The sequence below is a fragment of the Cinclus cinclus genome, chromosome 15, assembly GCF_963662255.1.
Source record: "Cinclus cinclus chromosome 15, bCinCin1.1, whole genome shotgun sequence".
Lineage (NCBI taxonomy): Eukaryota > Metazoa > Chordata > Aves > Passeriformes > Cinclidae > Cinclus > Cinclus cinclus.
The window spans coordinates 6,540,535-6,561,603 of record NC_085060.1 but is presented as its reverse complement, the minus strand read 5'-3'; the positions used below and the strand labels follow the sequence as shown (position 1 = coordinate 6,561,603).

Below are 21,069 nucleotides of genomic sequence, written 5' to 3'. Positions count from 1 at the left end.
ATCTGTGATTAAATCCATGGAAATCCCTAATAATGAGTTTAAAATTTGGAAGAAAGAGTGAGATCTTGTGAGAGCTTGGATAGCGCAACAGCAATCTTCTGGGCTGACTCCCAGCTTGCAAAGAAAAATGTTTTTATTTCACTTGGATTATATTTTGCATCTAAAGAATACATCAAAGAATGGTGATAGGAATCAACTATACTAATCATACAGTAGGGGTGCTAAAAAAAACACTTAAATAAAACACCTCAGGAAATGCTCAACTTCAGATTGCACAAATAACTGAGAAAACCCCAAGTCTAATTATGCCTTCTCAAATAAGCTTATGATGAGATGGGGTCCTTGCCTCCAAAGTGAGATAATGTGATTGTGCCTCTTTCCAATAGTTCTCTCCCAGATCTCCCTTTTTTCAGAGGCCACATGCTAATGCAGAGTCAGAAGCATGCTATTATGAAACTTTCTAAGTAATACACTACACGTAACAACACACAAATGCTCCATTTTTAAATGAACTGAAACACCACCAAAAACGGCATTTCAGTTTCCCAAGCTTCCCACTAAAAGCCAAGTTTCAGTCCTACCCTGCAGAAAACAAAAATTATTTTTAAAGCTTATAAACATTCTTCCACAATGTCAGATTTTTTTTTTTTACTGTAGAGTGGTATTTTCCTTGACTCTTGATATACCAAAGAGCTAGACTATAACAATTCTGAGTTCCAGCATGTGAAACTTTGCATCTAAATCAAGGGTTTCCCCTGAATTATTCAAAAATCACTGCACAGAAACAGGAAAACAGATAAAGAAGAGGAAACAGCAGAGAGGAGAGTGTCTAGGACCACAGGTAAATCATGATAATGCAGTTGATTTAATACAAAGTACAGCAGAATATATTCTGCAGAGCGCATGTATGATGGTGTGAGCTAAACTGTTTATGTGAAAGATTAAAGAAGATGAAGATATTTCAGAGAGTGAGAACTGACAATGTCAAAGTCACAGTATATCAAAGAGCAGAGTCTAAACTGCATGTTTGATTTTTGACCACTTAGCTATGTCGATCACAACAGTTTACCCTGAAAGAAATGTAGCAGCTTCAGGAAGAAAGAATTATAGATATACTTTGTTTTCTTGGACTGTGAACATTCCAGCACATATCTTTCCCTAGATTTTTACATGGAGAATTTCCACCTTATTTTTTTTTCCTTTTTACTTGAAAATGGCACTTTCCTAACTCTTAAGAAAAGGCACATGCTGGAGGAACAGTGTCCTTCACACACATGCTAACTTATACAAAACTGAAAAACCATTGCAAGTGTTTAAGGTTAATCTACATGCCAGCCCAGTTTAATGCTGGATCATCAGGCAACTGGTCATTTCCTATTACAAAGGATTCACTTTAAGTGCAATCACAGTGATGTTAAACACAGCACACAATATATCAAGGATCTCATCTGAGAAAAAAAAATGCAGGATCTGTCCTTCTGCTTTTATTTGTCTTGTAGGTGTTGCTCATTCATTTTTCAAAGTGTATTTGTTGCGATATCATGAGCATGCCCAGTGGCAGAAGATAATGGAAGGCAAAATCAAAGTGACATTGAATAACTCTACACATTAAGCTTTGATGCAGAAACATATTGTTTGAAAATATTTGGTGTGCAGCAGGTCTATCAATTAGAGCTAATTATTCTTCTCTGATCAGGAAGAATGCAATCTTGTTTTAGGCAGGTTTCTTTGAAATGTACGTCTTTTATATAACTTCATTATAGGAAAATACTTCTTCCAAATTACTTCTTTTCTTGGCTGCTTAGCTATTGACTCAAATTTTCTGTGTTGAGTAGTTCTCTCTGCTTTGATAATTAACTTTTGATCATTACTGAATTTAGCAGCTCTAGTCAGATGTGTTCGTAGCCATCCTCCTCAACTATTTCAGTGTTCATTGCCTTTAATCTTTGAACAAAATGATCTCATTGAGCCTCCATCAGCCTTGCTACTCAGTTAATAATTCCTGTTTCTCATCTTCATCACTGAGTTTGATTTGTTTCAGACTTGATGCAAGCTTTTGATTATTAATTTAAGATATTTCAAAGACAAACATGTTTTAAGAGTTATTTTATCTTACATTCCTAGGCCTTTACAAGTGAGAAACTGATTTTAACTTTACAATGACTCCTAAACTTTATGTATTAAAAGTATTATCTAGAAACAGAACAGGTGGGAGGTCCCTAAACCCCAACATATGTGCCCTGAGTGACAGATGCTGCTGCCAAATATTGAAAAGAAATTGGACTGGTATAATGTAACATTCAATGGGTGTTAGGAGAATTACATCATGGGACCTTTGCTAATTTTGAGCTTGAAAACATGCATTAAAATAATTTAGGGTGATTAGAAAATGGAAGTCAGAGTGAACCAGACAATCATTCCACTTTAATTTGTAATTTTCTTCTGATTTTTTTTAAACAATTATGGCCTCTCAGTAATTGTACTTCTGTTCCCTAAGACCTTATTTCAACAGCTGACTCCAGTATTGAATAAGAAGTAAGAAGATGAAGAACGTGTGAAAAACAGCAAGACACAGAGGCTCATCCATCAAAAATTTTTGCCCAGGGATGTTTTACCCTGATTCTTGCAGCTGTAAATGACTCCTACCTCTACACCTGATTTTGGTGCTAATTGTTTAACCATTAGCTGAAGAGGCACCTGCACTGTGTTGTACTTGTTCTGTAGTGTGGGTTTACCCATAAACTTACTTTGTTAGAAGGCATTTAATTATTCCACGAAAGATTAAACATGGGAATAAGAACAATACTTCTAGATTGTGAACATGGACTGCAGAACGTGAAAATGATGGTTTTATTCATCACTATTAACTACCTGACTGGCTTTTGGATTGAATGAACCAGAAAAAGTATTCCAGTCAGTACAACTTTCCTACATCACAAATGAGAGATGAATGAACTGACAAGAGGACGGCTCGAAAATAAACAAGCGAAACAGCTGGCATCTGCAAAATGCAAATTATATTTTTGGTGAAATGTTACAGGCAAAGTGTCTGCTATCCAAAGAAAAGATGTATTTTCCACAGCATAACTGAAAATCCAGAATTTTCATTGGAAACTATTTGATTTTGAGAAAGTGAGGTTAGACAATTTTTTTTTCCCCAAGAATGCCCCCTCACTCTCTTGATTCAGAAGCACTGGTGAGTCAGCTAAGAAGGCAATTGCTGAGCCTCAAAGTATCTCTTAGGGTGAGACAGGTGACACTTCATGGCATCAAATGTGATGGCAGAGGAAGGCAGGCTTTCATGCTCAAACTTCTCCCCTTTTTCCATGAGCTGCTGCAACTCTAACTCAGGTTTACTTCTCAGTTTCTATCCAGCTTTGTCTGCTAGGGTGAACAGCCAAGTGACTACACAATTGAGTTTACAACCCACCACACTCTTCTCCTGTGCTGTAGGTATAGAAGAGACTCCTCGGAGACTCAATTCAACAGCACAGTAAAAACGCAGATACTTTCCACATGAGTTAAGTTTTATATATACCGTTTATATCTCCTCCTAGATTGTAATTTGTTTTGGAAGTTATACCACACTCTTATTTACACAGAATGCCTTCTCTATGATCCTAAGTAACCAACTGAGAACCACAACTTATCAACTGTGCTTTGCTTTGATTCTCTGATGATATAGTTGGTGCTAAACACAGTTGGATTTCCTCTGGAGGAGGAAGACATGGTGTCCAGCAAACAAATCATCCAGAATCGTGCTGGGAATCAGAAAACCAAAGCCCAAGGCCTGAAGGATCAGTATGTGTATGCATGAACATGTGCGTTGTGGTCCATATTTATTTTCTTCTTTACTCCTATTGGTTACACTCTCTACCTGTCCCCTAATGCAAACAGAGGAGATTGTATTTCTTTCTTGCTAATTGCCTTTGACATGAAGTTGGCAACCTTGCATTTGAGATTCTGTGTGTGATGTTTCCAGTCAGTCTCACCTGGAGGACAAAAAGCACAATGTTACTGTATCTAGGACCAAAAACAATGGAGAAGATACTGTCCTCCTCATGTCACATTTAAAAATGCCCTCATGTTAAAAATGAGTCTCTTTCATTTAGGATTCAAATGTATGGAATGGATTAGCCAAAACACATTTTTTTGTATACCAAGTCACCAACCAAATGGGATTCTGCAAATCAGAATGGTTCACTAAGTCCTTGCTGTGTATGAACCACAAGGAGCTCTCCATCATTGCTTTCAGCAATGCAGTAACCTTCATGGCTTCACAGAGAGATGCTCAGGAGTACCTGAAATACTGCAAATTTCATTTCAATTGTTGCAGTAAAGGTTGGGTAAAACTAAACTAAAAAAAAAAGTTTCAATGACCAAATCTAAACCAGTCTGTCTGTGGTTTAGGAGTCACCTTCATCCTTGATGACATGAACTGCTTTTAATTGAGCAACAACAGATATATTTGGGCTTCTATCAGCATTGTTTTCCACCACCCTGTTTTCCATTAGTCTAAAGGTGTAAATCAAACTAAGAAAGTGTGCAATAACAAATGTGGCCACTTCCAATTAATGAAGAACTATTCTATAATTTTTTTTTGTTAAACAGAGAAAAGAGCTAGACACACGCTGAGTGCACACTGCCCTCTGATAAATGCTTGGCTGCTTGTTTAGACATATCTGAGCTAGTTTTAAATTAGCCAGCGTGGATACTGTGAACATTGTTGCTTTTGCCACACAGGTTTCAGTTTAGTCAATGTCTTGGTGAACTTTATTTACAGCTATCTGTCAGTGAGCTGCCACACTGCAAAGATAACTAACACAACATGTTTGCTTATTTTAGGACTTCAGTACTAATGTACCTTGACAAAAGAGGCCTGAAACAGTGTCTTCCTGTCCCATAAAAAATGCTCTTGATGAGGAGCCATTATTCGTACTAATTTTGAGTCCTCAATCCAACAAAGGAGAAACTGTAACATGACATTACAAATTCTACTGATTCTGCTTTTGCAGTCCTATAAACCATTGTAACCTACTCCACATAACTCTGCCTTGTCAGGGGAGTTGGACTTGATGATCTCCTGAGATCCCTTCCAACCCTGCAATTCTGTGATTGTAAAGATAATTTAAAAATGCTAACCAATGTCTCATAAAGCCTAGTAGATTTAAGTGTTCTGACAGTACTGACTGTGGTAGAGAATGGCACTCTGTCTAGAGCTAGACCTGATTTTTTGTAAGAATTGTTTTATTTGAAAAACAACTGTACATCTCTGGTGACAGAAATTCAGAAAACTGTATTGAATGGTCCATTTTTAAGAAAAGAGATCCACATTGAAATTGTGGTTTGAAACATCATTTCCTGGAAATGAATTTGTTACAATTTGATCACGAATGACCAAGGCTTAGTGGATGATAATCCAGTTGTGAACATATAAAAGATCTATTGGTAACTAAAACTCAGTATTTGCTGTTGTCTTATTTACTGATGATTTTTCTGAAATACATGTTTGGTTTGACCCTCCAGAAGGCTAACAAATAATTAAAAAATCCATTCCTTGCTGGGTTTACTCCATAGCTGTACTTCATCATGTTAATCACATGATTAAAAATTGAAGAGGCAGAAGAAACATAAAAAAGGTCAAGAATACTTTATAAGAGAAACAAAAAGTTTTCACCAAACTTCTTTCAAGGAACAAGCAGCAAAAAGATATTCTTTGTTTCAAAGAATATCCTGTGACATTACTGTCAGCTGCAGACAGTCACCACAATTTGTGTAATGTTCAGTTTCCCAGTTCTAGTAGGAGAACTACCTTTTGTATTCCTGAAACTTATCTCAAGAGTGCTGATATTTTGTGGTCTTATTATTAAGGTCTCTCTCTCTCTGTACCCAGTGTAGTTTTAGAGCACAGTGACTGATTGTTACTTTTGCCATGTTCACTTCCCCTGCCACAACGGACAGGCAGACACCTCAAGATACAGCCCCTTGTACCCCTGCTCATTTGCAGTTTATGCCCTTAAGTTTTCTTTTGTGATAAAGGCCTTCATCTCATTTTTAGGGAATTCAACCTATCCTTAGTCTTCTCCCTACTTTAGCTAAATGAATAGTTCCTTGGACTTGAGAAGCAAAGGGGCAGAGTCACGGAGTACCAGCAGTGGCAGTGAATTGATGTTGCTGCTGTTCATGCTGCCCATTTATTTCCTGTGCAGGAAATAAAGACTCTGAGGATTTTAATTTATATTGAACATTATATCTATACTGAATGTTAAACTTATTACAAGCAGACAGCAGAGACAACAGAAGTAAATATGCATGAAGTAACTCTTTGCTGACCTTGGTCTGGCTTAGTACATGGCTCAGATGACTTAGTCAATTACTAAATTGCACATTTCCGAAATTTAGACTTAACAGTATTGCCATGAAATTGGTAATTTTGAAAAGCGGGCACACTCTCCACCCGGCTCAAATAAGAGCACCTTGTTCAAATCAACTGCACTGTCACACTGTGGTCCTGACCTGTTCCTGCGTGCAGGGAGATCTGTTCTGGGAAGATTCATCCTGCCAACACAGAACAGAGCACCTACAACCCCAACAAACCTTGCAGTGGCAGATGAATTAATCCTAAGAAATATTAATGTGTGCATCTAGCTTTCATTACTGTTCTCTTTCTGGAATACCTCCAGGAGATATCAACTTTCACTTTTGTCCTTAATTCTGGCTGACAGAGGCTAATTACTGGATTTATCATGCCCTTTCCAGCACCTACTTTAAGTTTTTTCTGGACACCTATGAGTCCCTCCTTCAGCCTTTTGTAACTCTCCCTGTCTCAAACCCAGCAGTAGTACTATCCTCTATTGCTGTAAAAACCTCCTAGGAATTCAGATTTTGAAGTTCATAGATGGTTGCTTAGGCTTTTACAGAACAGCAATGCTGCAGGATAGCAAGTGTAAGAAAACCAGACGCTTTCTTCACCAGAATTCTTCACAAGACATTAATGATAAAAATCCCACTCTCCTTCTGAGGAGAAAAGGAGATAAATGTGTCCTATGTGGTCAGATTAGTGAGTGTTGAGCACAGACATGGTCTGCAGGTATCACAGATTTCAGATTTATTTTACAGGACAGTGTGGGCAAGGCTGGCTTTTCTCTTAGCGACAGCAAGGCTGGGGTTGATCAGTTCTCTCACATGCTGCTGCCTCTTCTTTATTGCCAAAACACTACAGGGCTTTTGCGTAAGTAACATACATAGCAAGAGGCTCTGGTGAAATAAATTTTCCTCAGGCTTATAATAAGGACTCCTTTACAAAAAATGCTATGCACAACCATGCGCACACACACACACACACAGAGTACATGGCCTGTCCTGTGGACTGAAAGCCTCATGTCCCTCCTCCAACCCAACAAGGCTGGCAGATCTCCAGCGTCAGGTTCTTACGTCTGTACTGAGAAACAATCTCTATTTAACTAGTGACAGAGGCATCAGGGGTTCTAAAGCTTCTCTCTCACATGAATGATGTCTTACAGTGGGGCTGATAGAGCTTGGTAGCATCAGGCTGGTGGCAGAAGTGAACCCAAGAGCAGTGCCTGTTAGAGTACTGGGAGATTATGGAGCACGTCCTTAATTCTGGGGAAGAGAGGAAGGAGAAGGCTTCCTGAAGATGTATAAGGTAAAACTTTTCAGCTATGGCATTTCATTCATTCCCTCTTCGTTAGGTCTGGCTGCCTGCCTGCCAGCATTTCTTTTCCTCTACTGTTTTCTTTACTCTGGTGGAGGGTTTTTGACACTGACCTGCCAGTGTCAACCCATGGAAACACTTGGAAAAGGTGAAGCAGTGAGAGGGATGGAATTCCTCCAGCTCCTGTGCTGGTCTGGGCAGATGCTGCCCCAGAGCCCGGGCAAGAGCACAGCTGCAAGCTGCAGGGGCAAAGCCGTTCCTGATCTCTACTCCTGTGCACTCTACAGCAACCAATTTTCCTGAGGGTTGTATTAATTCCCTTCCTCATTGATGGAATAATCCACAGTAACAACATGTGTGAAAAAAAAATACATGTAATTCTGTGAATTTGAACAAGCTAAAAGCTTTTGATAACGCTGTGTGTTTTAGTGGTGTGCTATGCTTTTTGCAGAAAGCTCAGCCCAGATCTCAGGGTGGCTACTGAAAGCTTTTGCTGATAATAAACAAATTATATGAACCTATGTAGTTACCATGTGAATTATAACCTTAGATATGTCAGTCATCAAATATCTTCGGTACTAAGATTTTCCTAACAGAAGCTGGAGTATTAACTTACACAGTTGATAATACTGTTGTTTCAACCAGTGTTGTGCACAGTAAAATAATTTGAATAATAATTTAAAATGGAACAAGGTGGCAAGAAGGGACATATATCCATGAAAGGATTTTTCATGGTTAGAGACTGACAGGTTGGAGAATTAGGAGTCTGCATTATCCTAATAGCTTCTATTTTCATTAATGGCTTAATGAAAACATTTCCCTACAATTACAAAGCACAACTGCAAATCTTAAACACTGGAATGGGTATTCTTTATCAAACACACACTGCTGTGGCTACAACTGATGGTACACCACTCTGGGATTTCAATGGAACCCAATGACAGATAAACTGTTTACATTAAAAGACTTTATCAAAGTTACTTTGCACCTAGTTTCATCCTAATCCATCTGATTTTTCTATAGCTTTGACAAGATGACCTCTCTCACTGTGTGTGCAGTATTGATGTCATTACTGAAGAGCTGCTCTTCAGCTCTTCCACTGATAACAAAGTAAATGAAAATGTGGAAAAACCTTGGGGAGGTAAACAGGTTGTTCAGGATCCAGCTAAAAAATGGGAAAAATACAACAGGTAAAGATATCTATTGTTACAAGGTAAGTAATCACTGTTGCACTTTAAAAAGTGTTTACATGATAATATGAAGGCATATTATGCCTTATAACTTCATAAATTCTAAAAAACTTAACTTGAATAAAGGCATCGAAAGCTCAGCATGTATTACAAGAATTCTTTTAAGACTCAGCTAAAACATCAAACATTTTGAATTTAATTAACTAATACTAATCAAGCAGAAAAGAATTATGTTTACGTAAAATACAAACAATAGAGCAGGGCCATAGATTACATCCATGTCTTGTGTTTCTAGGGTTTTCAGAAAAGTGGCAATCACTAAGGGGAGTAGAAAAAAAAATAAAATAGGAAAAAAAAAAATCTCAGTGATTTGTTCTGCCAAAACCACTATATAAATGAAATACTAAAAATGGACCAGGTCTGTAACTAGTATCAAAGTTTCTTTGGTTCAAAAACACACAGAACACTAGCAATGTGCTTTAAATTAAGCACACATTTAAAAGGTTAACAGGACTGTTCCTTAGGCAGAAGAACAAAGAGGAGCTGGTTAAAGAAAATTTGGTACACCACAGCTACTTAAAATACTGTATCCAGGCACAACTCATTTGAATGCCTTTCAGCTAAAAGCTTATTTGAATTATACAGAGGTGTTTTAGGGAGCAAAAATATTAACCTGTGTTTTATCTAAGCTCTTTCAGCTCAGCTGAGCTACTAATTAAAAATCTTCACTATTCTTCCAAATTTCTGACGTACTTTTTAACACGGTAATAAAGCCATCTAAAAAGCTGTGTCCTTCCTCAGAGAAGAGTGTTAATATTAGCATCTCTGAAATGCCTTGTCATCTCCTGGTTTTACTAACAGCATGTCTGTCATCTCCCTTGATTATACCTCTTGTATCCAGTCTGAACATCCTGTGCCACAAGGAATGCAATACTGATGCATGCACCAATGCTCCTCTCAGTGACAGCACCACAAGAGTTCACAATCCCGGCAATGCTTACATGTAACAGTGCCTCTCAAATAATACATTAAACAGATGTGTACCCGATATTATAAATATGTGACATAAAAATCTATTGGGTTGGTCAGTGTACATATTAAAAACCATTCAAGTAGGTCAAACTGTGGATAACTTAAAACTTTAGAGACAGCGATTTTAATACAACTTCCAATACAATCTTCTTTGTAAAAACATTTGACACTGATTATGCTGCATATATTGAAAGAGAAACACAAGGTCTGTATCTTTAGATCTTTTATTGAACTGTAAGCGCAGCATCAATAGCTGCTTCTCAGCTGTAAATGAAAATTGATTCCAGATCTAACGCACTGTTTTCTGTGTATCTTTAATCCCCAATCACCCACAACGAGATGTAAGAATCAGCATTTTGTCTATGGGACAAAGCGTGTGTCACATGGCCAGCACTGGAGGCACTTGGTTGTGTTTGCATTTGTAAGATGCAGGTGGGTAAATGCAGCAGCACCTCAATGCAAGGGCCAGAAGGTGCTAACAGGAGTTGGCAGCTGGGGTGGAGTCACTGTAATTTGCCTCACGCTCTACTGCAATGGTCCAAAGCTTTACAGATCTAAAATCTGAAGGCACCTGCAATGAACATCTCACTGGACCTCCTGCAGGTCACAGCCCAACGATTTTCACTCAAAAATTTCTGCATCAAGCCCACAGATGCCAGAAAGCTAAAAGAAAAAGAAGCCACAAGTTTCCATGCAATTTGCAGCAGTTTGGAAATAGGAGGTTGAATTTGCAGTCAATTCTCACTTGCTGAAGCCTCTTAAGCTCTCTGGGGTGAAATTGGAAGTGTACAGTCTCAAATATAATTTTCTTGGTGATATGGTGTACATCATCATATATGCCTTAACCAAAATAAACATAACACTAACATCAAGGAGGGTTCTCCAAATCATGTTTGTAACTTTTAGGAGCCAATTCTAGTTATTCAAAATTCTGTTTGAAAAGGGAATGCTAAAACTGGGCAGCACAATCAGTAACAGCCTTGCTGACACTATCTATAGAATAAGTACCACTGAATTCAACCTGGTAGGTCCTATCCTATCCAGAAATGAAGCACATCTTTTCAGTTGCATGACTGACTGGAGCAATTGGGTAGTCGTGCTCCTCCTCAGCAGTGAGGAGAAAAGGAAGATCTGTAACACCTGAAATAGTACAAGGCCCACAGACCCCTGAGCAAATGCAATTCAGTTCATAAATAAGGGCGCTCGTTCATAGGAGTGAGAGAAGAAACCAGAACAGATTTGTTTCCTGCAGCCAAGTTTCTAACAACCTTCCACCTTGACAAATGGACTACTGCTAGTCTCAGAACACGGGCTGATAGATCTAACTCTCCCCACGTACTACAGACTTTCACTAAAAGTTGATACGCAAATACATTTATGGATCAGTGTCACTAGCGTCCTGTAAAAATTGAAGGGTCCAAGCAATTCTCAAAGGACAAATCCTAGGGCTCCCTGCTGACCACTGTTGCCAAATAATTTTGATTTCCTTAAAATCAGAGTATAAACTAGTATGAACTGTGAATTTGGAACTTTCTAAATTCTACGTAAGTCACTAGAAAACTATTACTGTAGGAAAAGAGCAGTAACTGCTACCTGACAATGCATCTCCATTTTTGTATTTTAGGCATCTCAGGACCATAATGTCATTTTACAGGACCATTTGGGGAAATTTGCTAACCTGATGGCATCATAAGTTACCATGTTTGCACAAGTGCAAGATTTTGACCCTTTCGCTTCAGAAGACAGCGTGAGTCTTGCCAGTGCTAAAAAATAATGACTTGTAGGACTAAGGGGTCAACTTTCACCAGAAGGTATATCTTTCCTGGCATGACCCTAAAGGATAGATGAGGTAGGCTGAAGGAGAACATTTAGGCAATTTAAAAATAAGTAAGAAAGAACGATTGGCCTATAATTAACATTTCCCAGGCTGAACAGATGATCTTATGCTGAATTATAGCATTACCTTCCTCTCTATTGCAGACGTTTAAACATTTGAGTCATTTTGCATATATAAAGTAAAATGAAGGAAGAATTTAACACAAAGATTCATTTTTTTTCTGATAAGAACGTTGAGAATATGAATTTCACCAGCATTTCTTTCCCAGCATTATCCATAATATTTATAAAATGGGAAGGATAGAGAATGACATGAGACAGTTTTCTGAAAATGATTCTTCATTAACATCCCAAGTATGTGGAGAAACTTTCAGTATTGATTTAGAGCTACATGCTGAGGGCTTTCCCATTCACAAATGGGAGTTACTGGATTGCTCTGGACTCCCAACCTCTACTTCTGACTGAACAAAAACTCACAGACCAAATTTTCTTGTGGGGGCTTGTATAAATGGATTGCAAAGTGCAAACAAACTATAGTTGGTGCTCTTATGTCATCCTTTTACACACAATTCCAAAAAGCTCATCAGTTCAGAAACTGGGTGCAAAGCAAGGGGAGGCTGTTCCACAGTTAGCTTGGTAGAATGCAGGACAGATTCAGAACAAATTAGCTGTTCCTGGGTAATGTTCCATGTGGACTCTAATTCAAAGGTTAATAAGTCATATTTTGATTTAGTTAACCAGCAAAACTGAAATACATTTCTGTTTGAGAGTGTTTCCTCTAATGAGAAGGAAGTAAACAAAGTTTAAGCTAATGGATTTCACAGCACACCTTAATGCTTTTCATGCAAATATAGTAAGTCAAAACACAAACAGATCCAACCAATGAAATAACTTTGTCAGTTTAAATGCTCTATGCACTTATATTAGATGCATTTACCTGTTCATTGTCATCTTCATCACTGCTGAGTTTTAGATCATCCTCAAGCATTCTGAAGAAAAAAGAAACAATACAGAATTACATTTAATGCATTAACTTTATGTACCATGGGCCAAATCTACACCTCAGCAAAGTCAAAGGAAAAACTCTCTTCCAATTCAACAGCAAAATCGGACCTAAGGTAAGTAAACTGATGAATAATCCACATATGTAGGTATTAGTGCTTCTTTGTGACTCTAGGGAAGAACAAATTACTTTCACACTCATCCATCATGAAGTTTGGCAGTCAGCTGTTCTTTCATGTCCTCTTTTATTTCCTCATTATCACACAGGGATTAGTCCATATACACATACACGTGTTTCTAAATCAGAAGATAAATTCAGCTCTGAGACTGCTAAAAACTGAGAAAAAGTCACCCCTGTTTCATTCTCAGTCTGGGGCACCATGAATTTCCTTTCTGGTAATCCTTTCTCAATCAAGAAGAGAAGGTGCTTGTCTGAGCTGGGAACCTGCCAGTTCATACCACCATTTTTATTTATTTATTAATACAGGGAAATCTCACAGAACTGTGCCCTGCCCTTGGTTAAAGGGGAAGGAAGCTCCTAAAAGATATGGCTGTCCCTATGCCTCCTTCCCTTCCTTTGGCAAAAGAAAAAGTTGAATTGCAAATTACTGCATTGACACTCATATGACTTCTTTTAATCAAAGACCTGGGTACAGGAAAATACATGGGGTAAGAAACCATGTTATGTGCTGTTACAGAGACAGAAAAGGTCTCTTACTTAGGGATCTGTCTACCTAGAGAGATGAACAGTCAGGGATTTTTCGTTTGAAGACCACCAGTAAATCATGGAAGCCTCCCGACACATGGAATTTTAAAGAGGGGACAACAATCCCAATATGGAAATTTTAGAACATTTGAAGCCCTGATGGTGCCCTTAAAAAATGAAGATCTTTAAACTGGCTTGTGAACTACCTCTGTTGTCAGGCAACCCAGTGGTTACAGAGTATCTGGACATACAACTACCAGTCATTAGCATCCTGATAGATGGCTGATGCCTCCCTGTAATATGGGAATCCATAAAAGGACAACTGCACCATGGATTAAAAAAAAATCTTGAAGTTAGTATTTGTGGGGCATTGATCTTGTCTGGATGCCAGGTGTCCACCAAAGCTGCCCTGTCTCTCCTCTCTTCATCTGGACAGGAGAGAGAAAATGTAACAGAAGGCTTGTGGGTCGAGAAAAGGACAGGGAGAGATCACTCAGCAATTATTGTCATGGGTAAAACACTTGATTTGGGGAAATTGATTAGAAGTATCGTCAATAAAATCAGAGTAGGACAATGACAAATAAAATCAAATGATTAAACACTTCCCCCCCCATCCCTTCCCTTCTTCCCGGGCTGGCCTTCACTGACAATTTGCTCTGCCTCCCCTCTCACACTGGTGCAGGGGGATGTGGAATGGGGGTTATGGTCAGTTCATTGCACATTGTCTCTGCAGGTTCTTCCTCCTCAGAGGAAGGAGTCCTCCCACGCTTCTCCTCTTCTTCTAGCATGGGGTCCCTTTGGCAGGAGCCAGCCACTCATGGACTTCTTCAACTTGAGTCCTTCCTACAGGCTGCAGTTCTTTGGGAACCATTCCAGAGTGCAACCCTTCTCTGGGTACATTCTCCAGGCACAGGATGCTCCAGTCTGGGTCCCCCATGGGGTCACAAGTCCTGGCAGAAAACCTGTTCCAGAGTGGGCTTCTCTCTCTACAGGGACACGGGTCCTGCCAGCACAGTTTTCCCAGGGGTCACAGCCTTCTTGGAGCATCCCCTGCTCTGGTGTGGGCTCCTCCCCAGGCTGCAGCTGGATCTCTGCTCCCCATGGACCCCCATGTGCTGCAGGGGCACAGCTGCCTCTCCATGGGCAGCACCAGGAGCTGAGGAGAGAGGAGAACCTCTGCTCCAGCACCTGGAGCACCTCCTGGCTCCTCCTTCTGCACTGGCCTGGGTGTCTGCAGGGCTGCTCCTCTCACACACTCCCACTTCTCTCTTCCAGGTGCTGTTGCACAACAGTTCTTTCCCTTTCTAAAATCTGTTATGCCAGAGGCTCTGCCACTGTCACTGCTGGGCTCACCCTTGGCTGGTGGAAGGTCCATCCTGGAAGCTGGTATTGGCTCTGCTGGAAATGGGGGAAGCTTCTGGCAGCTTCTCACAGAAGCCACCTCTGCAGCCCCCTTGCTACCAAAACCTTGCTATTCAAACCCAATACTTATTTTTTTCAGGAATTATTAATCTTTAGAGGCCTGGACCTTGGTGATGAACAGAAACTTTTAATGTTGTTTATCTAGCAGACACATTCATTTGTTTCCCCAGAGCCATTACTTGCTGTGCCATTCTCAATGTATCGCTGTGCCTTGATCTATCCACAGTCCCTGATTGTTATCTGCAAGTCTCATTACACCAGAAGGACAACACCCCCAGGAAATCGAGACCATTTTCATACAGGACTATATCATTCTGACTCTTAACTCTAATTCAATCCTACACTCCTACTTTGAAACCTACATTTCACTTTAATGTGTAAACTATCCTCTGCTTTAAAGAGTCACTTAAATGCATCACTAGATAATACATTCTATTGTTATTTTTTAATGCAGATTTAAGTGGATATAAATGCAAAGATTTTTTCATGAATGAAACTCAAAGGGTGGTATGTTTTCTTTCTTTCAGCTATTGGGTGGTTTGGGGTTTGGTTTCTTTTGGATTTGGGTTTTGGTTTATTTTCATTTGTTATGTGTTATTTCCTTTTTGACATACCCTGGTAGAAATAAACCAAAAAGGACAAAAGACATTCCATATTGGATACATGGAAAGAACGAAGAAGAAAACTTAAAAAAGATAAATTGATACACTTACTAAACGAACCCTACAGCCATCTGAAATGGCTGATTAATAACTGCCCTCATACAGCCTATACTGCAGATACTTTCTAACAAGTACAGTAAGTACAAGACATGTTTATTGAATATTGAAAAATATAAAATTGATATAAAACATTATTAGTAGGAAGGAAAATTGTTAGAGTTGGTTTCAGAGAAACTACATTTGCAGTACTTACAAGTTCCCTTCAAGAGACTAGTAGATGTTTAGACAACTACAGAGAGGGGAAAAAATGGATTTTGGCACTTCTTTAGCAGTTCAAAGCTTATGACTTGGAGTATATAATTCTTCTTAGCTCATTCTGCTAAATGAAGAATATGTCATGCCATTCAGTTCCAAAACTCAAAGCTTAAACAACTAAACCAACTCGTTTCTAAAATCCATCACACTCTTCTGGCAGATGGAATAATTAAAGAGAAACTGAGTATAGTACCAACCAGAAATATATGGTAGCCAGAGAAGCGAGGAAATAAATTAAAGATACATAGTACATGCAAATGTAGAATGCTGAACATTTCAAATAACCTGCTCCCAGAGAATATTGGTAAGAAAAAGTAACATTTTACAGAACACAGAGGACTAGATGGTGTTCCACAATTTTAAAATGTGCTTAATATTCTGAAGACATGGGTCACAGTAGCTTGTACTCTTTAATGTTTCTATTAACTCTCATTTATAAGCAAGTACCATCTGATTGCACTCAAAGCCCAATAAGGACTTTTAAAGATTGCCAGCAATCTTAATTCAAGGTAACTATTTCACTATCAAATCTAGAAAGGTATTTTAGCTTCAAAGCCCTGAGACAGAAGAGCTCTGTATCTACAGCTCTCTAAAACACTGTCTGGATGGTCTGAATGTGAAATTAGGCACTCTTGAGTGAGAGGTCCCTCTAAATACCCATATGATCTAAACTGCTCTATGTAATTGTTCACCTCAGAAGCACCTGGACTGGAGATTACAGAGTATATTTGTTATTAAGATCAGGGCAGCTATTAATAAAGGCCAATTTGGAGGCTATGTTAAAATTAAAATGAATACTGCCAATGAGGGCAAATCAAAGAGAAAACTGCCTGTATCAGAAAGCTACCTCCAGGGGTGTTATGAATTCATTTTACTTCCTATTCTTTTCTGACCCAGCTGACATTGTTATTGAATATACATGCACTTGTTTGTCTTTTCATCCATAGCTAATGCAAAACACCACTTTAGGGAAAGAATAGGATTAAGTAGGATTTTTTATTTCATTATTAGAGCAATGCCATTTACTATAACAGCTGAAGTTGTGTCAGCACATTTATTATAATCTGCAATTTCCAGAGGTTTATAATTTGGAATGTGAAATTATTGCAAAGCAGAGATGCTGGGACAAAGCAACATATTTATCTGTGGTGTAAGCAGGGGCAATCTCATTGACTGACTACAATACCCACTTTCTCCAGGGATGAATTTGCTCCCAAAGCAGATTGTTCCTACATTACAAATTTAGCTAGATAAATGGCTGAATAAGGGCTTTATTAGGATGGGTTCTGTAAAAGTCACACTAGAAACAGTGAGAACATGAACACTGAAAAGGGGACTCGTAGCCCATCCTGACTTTTGAGTTTAGTGGATGTTTTATGTGACTTTTTCCAGTGGATGTTTTATGTGACTTTTTCCAGTGGATGTTTTGTGCACACCAGACCTGCTGATTTGGGATCTTGTCTACAAGCAGGTAAGGATTTGATTAGGAGACATGAGATAATTCACTCCCTGAAAAAGCACTAGCACAGTGTTATTCCATTTCAGTTACTTTTACTGAAGACTCTGAACTTTTCAAAGGAGGATTTTCACTGCATCCTTTCTTTCTTTGGTTTAATGTATAACATATTTAAATTCTTTTAACAAATGAATAAGGTCTTGATTGCTGGTAGATGTCTGTGCATGCTATACAGTTCCTCCTGTTCTGGTTGTGGAGGGACGGGATGAGTCTGTTGCGTTTGTAGTAACACATTTGGCGATACAGCTTCCTTAAGAAGGAGGTGTTTAAAAGGAAGCATGGATAGGATAAGGTTCTGCATTTCTAATTTGCTCTGGGATCAGGTCACCACTGCACTGGGGCTCACTCCAGTGAAATAAGCCTTGTGGGAATGAAATGGATGGAGGAAAGGGAAGAGGGTGCTGCAAACAGACAGCCAAGGGAATAGTGGGCAATTCCCTAATCCTGAGCTGCCCAGAAACTCATGTCAAACTACATCTGTACAAAATGCATATCCCATTTGAGTCATACCACAGCCAACACAAGTGCTGATTCTGCAGGAAGGACAGGCAGTGGTGTTAATGAGACCAACAGACATGCCATTCTTTTCTTGCCAGGTTTGTCTCTGGTAAATGGGAATACATTTCTAAGATTTCTGAGCTACAACTAGTTATTCCATTCAATATTAAAGAGAGAGCTCAGGCTTTTATAGCACGCTTCAAACTTGTGAAACTTATTAAGACTTAATCCAGAAGAGGCAGGAATCTAATAAATATCTTTGGGGTGAAAAAAGTAGTACTCTGCAGACTGAGTTATGAAGCCCTTGTCACTCCTGTTTGCAGCAATATTCCTACAGAGGGAACACAGTCCATGCAAACAGTGACTAGAACTGAGATGCAACTTTTTCTACCCCTGAACTTGCATGGAAATAAGGCCATCAGTTCAACACAATCTCTGCTGCTTTACCCCATGGACTTCATACCCAACTTGTTTTTCATTTTCCTAGTGCATTTCTCTGTAGTATATAAGGCTTCTCCAAGAGTGGTAACTCAAAAGGTATCATGCAAATGACAAACTGCATAATGGAATTCAGATGTATTTCAAGAATGTGTTGCACACACTGGAGCACAATTTCATCATGTATCAAGGGGGAAGAAGGGGGCCTATGTGTGTGAAAACATCTAACAATAGATTTCCCGAGAGAAGTTCATAATACAGTGAACAGAAAACTGAGGAAATGAAAATAAATGGTAGAGTAATTCCAAAGGAAAAAAGAAGATCTTTTGTTTTAAAACATCCCGTCAATAAATCTTGAAACCTTCATCATTCCTTTGCTGAAATGTGCAAGTCATCCTTACATTATTTCCTCTGAGATACTGTAAGAGTTATGGTAAAAGAAAATCTTAGAAGATTAAATGGAATTTACAAGCACCATTTACCTTAATAGTCAGGACCATTTGTCCAGCAATTTTATACATACTTAAATGTAATTTATTAATTTTCCCTTCTCTTCATCCACCATTTTCTTTCATTACATTTTTGTCAATGATGAAGTCATTCTTGCAAACTGTTACTCACAGAAGTAACTTCTGCTCATTAAAGCAGTTTCAGTGGCCTGAATAATGTTAATTTGCTTGAGGTATAGATCAACTCCTCAGCCTATGGCCTTAAATCACCTCCCCTTAGAATGGACTGAAGTCAAGTTTTGTGTCATCATTGCAAAACAACCTGTGAGCAATAGAGGTGCCTGCTCTCTTTCCTGCCACAGGAAAGGCACTCATTATCCTGCTGACATGGTCAGCCTCCTCCAGGCCAGTGATGGAGAATGATGGCTTGCTAGGACACACTCCATCGTGTGTTGTCACATGCAGCTTGCCTTAGTGTTCCTGGCACCATATCAGTAATTAGTGTAATTACAGCTGGTGAGAGAGAAGTAACCCCTGTGGCTTTCTATTAGGTACCTCACAATTAGAGAGTGCACTTCATTACTCATCTCTCTGCATCATCTCTTAATTTCAAAAGGATTAAGCAAAATTAATTCTTTCTGTAGAAGAATTTCTTTATTCATTCATCCATTAATGTCTATGTATAAAAAGCTCTTCAAGGCAACTAAAATATTAAGTTGCTACTTAAGTGCATTGTAACTACCGCTCTGTTGACAGGCATTTTGTGTTTCATTAAAGCTGAGACAAGAACTTTGGGAAGAGGGAGAAACCTGCTACCAGATTTTATGGGAATCAGTATGTGTAGCACAAATAATACTCTGGTATATCCAATAACTTCACCTCTCTATTGAGCTTTAATTCTGCTTGCAAACAATACGTCCAACAGAATGGGATCAGAACTGGGTCAAAATATTTTAACAGTGTAATAGGAAGTTGCAAAAAAATCACAGAAAGCAGTATCATTTTGTTTCAAGCTGGCGAGTTGATATTTTTTGCCTTAATACTCATACCACTGGGTTTGCCTTCCACCTTAGAAAGGTGCAATCTCCTTCATCTTGTGTCTCCCTCACTTCCCAGCAACTCTTCAGTACAACACACATCTGTTTGGCAAGTTCAGAGTGTAATGTATCATTGAAGCAAAAAGAGGGGGTAAAAAAGAGAGAAAAGAGAGACAAGAACAAAGAAAAGAATGGGTGCAGGAAAAACACAGGGAGTGACTAATAGTTTCTAAAAATACCAGTATAAAATGTGCATTCGTAGAGTTTGCGAAGAATAAAAATGAGTACCCACCTTTTTAGTGTGTTCAATTCTGACAGTGTGCACAAAGCTTTTACTACTTTCCCTCTGATAAACTGCAATGGCTGATATAATTTTTGGGTCTGCTATTTATCAAGAGCAACATATAGTCCAAGAGCCATTTTCTGTGATACATACTCATTTCCAATACATTCCACATGAAAAACACCTGCTTACTCCAACCATATTTGATTAAAACTGTCTCCTACCCAGAGCACCACTATTTTCTCTGGCAAACAAGCATATTTACACACATAGGCTATAGGGAACTTAGCACACAGTTAAACAATGATTGATAATTCTACCTAAACTTACAAAGGTGACTTTAAAAATCATACCAGAAAATATATTAAAGAAATTTATTTAACAAATAATAAAGTAACACAGGACAGGCTCATCTATCCAGTGTTCTACGGTGCATATCACCCTGTAAGTGGGTCTGGCTTCTTTATTTCTGTGCAAATGAAGAACAACTTAATAGAACTATAAAAGAATTCTTTACTTGCTCAAAAGAAAAACTCAAGATGTTTAATAAAGACTGGTAGAAGTCATGACACGGCTTTCAGTGATGTTATGGAGAATGGAGATGTTATGGATGATGTTATGGAGAATAGCTTTGTGCACATGGAGGAAAGCAAAATTTTCCACATCGGATTTTTAAAGAACACTGTAAGCTTAGTGCCTGACTTGCAGATTTTCAGGGGTGTGCATTAACAAAGCAGAATTCCAAGCCAGAATCCAAGTCCTCTGTACTGGCCTGCTGATGGTGCACAATGAATAAAGAGCAGGGGTTGGCCACAGGGAAGATGAGCAAGTACCAGGGGCTTGTGTGTGCTTGGGAGAACTGACCAGGACTTTCAGGGCTGCAAATGCACTACACCTCAACAAAAAATATTGCTGGGCCATGCATGGTACAGAGGGTAGCTCAAGGATGATTATCAGCAAAAATCCCCACAGAATGCAAAGATAAGGTGATCTTGGGGAAGGTGAGCT

The 21,069-nt window shown here is 38.9% G+C and overlaps 1 protein-coding gene across 1 annotated transcript in view; it reads right to left on the bottom strand.

Annotated features, from left to right (window-relative positions):
• The window catches only part of AFF2 (ALF transcription elongation factor 2), a 253,106-nt gene that overhangs the window by 73,815 nt on the left and 158,222 nt on the right, over nucleotides 1-21,069 (bottom strand). The window contains exon 9 of the mRNA XM_062503175.1: nucleotides 12,671-12,722. Coding sequence (XP_062359159.1) covers nucleotides 12,671-12,722 — 52 coding nt within the window. The remainder of the gene's footprint in view (nucleotides 1-12,670; nucleotides 12,723-21,069) is intronic.